The sequence below is a fragment of the Poromitra crassiceps genome, assembly GCF_964638095.1.
Source record: "Poromitra crassiceps genome assembly, chromosome: 22".
Classification (NCBI taxonomy): Eukaryota; Metazoa; Chordata; class Actinopteri; order Beryciformes; family Melamphaidae; genus Poromitra; species Poromitra crassiceps.
In genome coordinates, this window is record NC_139647.1 from 16,430,133 (window position 1) to 16,433,586 (window position 3,454).

The window sequence follows — 3,454 nt, forward strand, 5'->3', positions numbered from 1 at the left end:
ACAACTGCAACGCGGAATTCGGTTGCCTACAAAGAGGGGGTCTCTCTTTTTTGGAAAATGTGATTCCTCCTTTGCCCTTCTTCCCAAGGAGGAGGCAGCTCTGTCGCTGTGGCGCTGACTGGGAACAACTGGGTCGTGTCGAGAAGGTTGTGGATTACGGTTTCCTCCTCCTCCCCAAAACGTTCTAGCTCAAAAGAAACCCGGAGGCACTTCAGCGGTCATTCGCCTTTCCTGGCTCGCCAAAATGAGCGTCGATTTTCTTGAATCAACCACATGAGCGGAGTCTGAACAAACAGCGTGCTGCTTGCTATCACATCTCCCAGCAAGGAGTTAAACACATTGTCCCATATCTTGTGAAATAAACGGCGCTGCTGCTCGTTGCCCTGGATCATTATGGAAAGCGAGGTTTTCAGCCCACTGCTGGAGCAGTTCATGCTCACGCCCCTGGTCTCCTGGGTAAGCACAGCACCTAGCTAATTAACTATTCCAATGTTCCCTAAGCCCACTCATTAACGAGCCCTGCACAGCGAATGCCTTTTCTAAAGTGTGTATCGATGATCTTTACACCTACCTAACCTATCTGCACTGTCCCGTTCGTTTTCAGGTGAAGACAGTCGGGCAACTGACAGTGAAAGATGGCACCGCATTATCGGAATATGTTGACTTAGTGGATGGGATTTACCTGAACGAGATCATGCTTGAGATGTAAGTAATTTCACAATGATTCACCAATACTTTTCTTAATTCTATTTGATATAAAAGGGAGTAAGTGGGTTCTGAAATTTTGGTCACGTTTTTGGTTACACTCGATGATGTCACAATGTCTATGACATCATCACATGTCCACAATGTCTATGACATCATCAGTGCTGTCACTCACTGATGATGTCACAATGTCTATGACATCGTCAGTGATGTCACTCGAGCAATTGTGATCTCATCATCATGTCTATGACATCATCAGTGATGTCACTCGAGCACTCGATGATGTCATCAGTGATAGTAAATGGGCTCTGTCTGCGATTTTGGTCCGCGATCTCGAGCAATTTTGATGCCGCTGATGATGTCGCATTGTCTGGTCACTCGAGCAATTGTGATGTCATTAATGAGTGATGTCGTCACTGATGCGAAGTTGCGCAATTGACAATAGAGCAGGCGAGGCCACGCAGCGGCTGAGCTGCGTATGCGAGGCCACGCAGCGGCCGAGCTGCGGGCAAGGCCACGCAGCGGCTGAGCTGCGTATGCGAGGCCACGCAGCGGCCGAGATGCGGGCAAGGCCACGCAGTGGCTGAGCTGCGGGCGAGGCCACGCAGCGGCTGAGCTGCGTATGCGAGGCCACGCAGCAGCCGAGCTGCGTATGTGAGCTGGCGGGCGAGCAATAAGAATCGAGCGCTGCATAGTATATCTAAAATAAAAAAATACATCAGTAGAAATCTGGACCAGTTCCCTGCATTGGCTACCATAGCCTGTTACAACTGACATAATGAGGGCATGCAGACCCTTACCTTGGGGCCCAGGCCTAAAAGGAACCCATTTACGAGTGTAAAACGATTGCTAAGTTAATTGGAAATTGGCCCTGCCACATAAACAAACATGCATACTTTCTCAACCATCTTCAATAGCTGTAGTCTAATGTTACTTTGGGGACATTTTTACCATCCATCACTCTTGCATACCATCTATTGGTGACCTCTGGCAGTGTGGTGGGGGCGGGGCACCTCAGAGATACTTGACCTCTGGCAGTGTGGTGGGGGCGGGGCACCTCAGAGATACTTGACTTCTGGCAGTGTGGTGGGGGCGGGGCACCTCAGAGATACTTGCCCCCGGGGGCGAGTGGCATCATCCGGGCACAGGCGCACCCATCTAGTCTTAAATCTGTCAGTGTCTCTCGAGCCATGAATAGTCTGCTGAATCAGAATAGACCAACCACATGAATATAGGCTAGGCACAATGGGACCCTGTACTTGGGGTAGAGGTGGGTCACATTGTCAGACAGTTATTGTTTGGATCCCCTGGAGCTGTATGGACTGTCTGCAGGAGGCAGTGCAAAGGAGGCAGCAGGCACCTCATCCTCTTCCAGTTGTTTTAGTCCAGTGTTTTTTCACTCACACTAGTCTGTCATGTGCAGCCGACTGGAAGGCACCGCCCCTGGAAGCTGCACGCTCTGACCTCTTGCTGTCGGTTTTGGAGCGAGACTAGAAGCAGTAGCACACTATATACATGTATATACACAGAGAAACACTGGTTCTCACTGTGCGACGACGGGTCTGGACGGGTCCAGATGAACTCCCAAGGCAGCACACGAGTGAAAGCAGTGTTTCACATGTAGGCTATAAAGGTGCTGTGGTGTGGGCAGTTCTGGTGATGGAGAGAGAGACAGAGAGAGGCTGCTGGAGGAGGATGTTCTGGTGATGGAGAGAGAGACAGAGAGGCTGCTGGTGGAGGAGGAGGTTCTTGTGATGGAGAGAGAGACAGAGAGAGAGAGGCTGCTGGTGGAGGAGGAGGTTCTTGTGATGGAGAGAGAGACAGCGAGAGAGAGGCTGCTGGAGGAGGAGGAGGTTCTTGTGATGGAGAGAGAGACAGCGAGAGAGAGGCTGCTGGAGGAGGAGGAGGTTCTTGTGATGGAGAGAGAAACAGAGAGAGGCTGGTGGAGGAGGAGAAGGCTGGTGATGGAGAGAGAGACAGAGAGAGAGAGGCTGGTGGTGGAGAGAGAGACGGAGAGAGAGAGGCTGCGGCAGTAGATGTGAAATCAATCCGTCTCTCCAGTCACCGTCTGACACATATAGACCTGCAGGAGACGTCTTTCCATTCCTTTGTCTGGCTGCTAACTTCCCGCTAGCAGGACACATTTTTTTCCTCTCTTAATTTTCCGCATATCGACACTAATGCCACGGTCGCCACTGTCAGCATTTACGCCTTCCCTCCCTTCAACCAAGACCTCTCTCTCCCCAATGGAACAGATTTTCATTTCACCTCTCAAAAAGCTTAGATCAAATGTGTTGCCGTTTCACTTCTGTAGAGAGGAGAATATATGTGGATACACCAACACTGCTTAGTGGTGCTATACTAAGCTATAGTGATCTATAGTGACTAATAGTGATCAAGCTGCTTCTCTTGTGTCACCACCACTCAGTCGCTGCCTTGTCCTTATGGGATAAACTTGGGTGAGGACTGAAGCAGTCGGTCTCTTAAATAAATCTCTCCGTCCTGTCTCTGCCAGTTCAGAGCATAGACATAAATAATATGGACCTAGCTATCCCATTAAATTTCGTCTCCCGGGCGGAGTTCAAGCGGTGGGTGTCACCATCTTGATTTTTCATCAGCAGAGTGGGAGGGAATGGGTTGAGTCCTTCCGCACCTCACGTGAGATGGGAGTTTCCCAGAGCCGCAGCTCCGCCTGCTATTGGTCCGTGATCGGCAAGCTGCGCGATCACTGGACAGGCGATCTGTCAAT

General features: G+C 50.5%; 1 protein-coding gene across 1 annotated transcript in view; it reads left to right on the forward strand.

Moving 5' to 3' along the window:
- Window positions 1-393: 393 nt before the first annotated feature.
- ccdc88ab (coiled-coil domain containing 88Ab) overlaps window positions 394-3,454 on the forward strand; it is a gene marked incomplete at both ends in the record, with an annotated part of 94,219 nt that continues 91,158 nt past the window's right edge. The window contains 2 exons of the mRNA XM_083658022.1: window positions 394-456; window positions 605-705. Coding sequence (XP_083514148.1) covers window positions 394-456; window positions 605-705 — 164 coding nt within the window. The remainder of the gene's footprint in view (window positions 457-604; window positions 706-3,454) is intronic.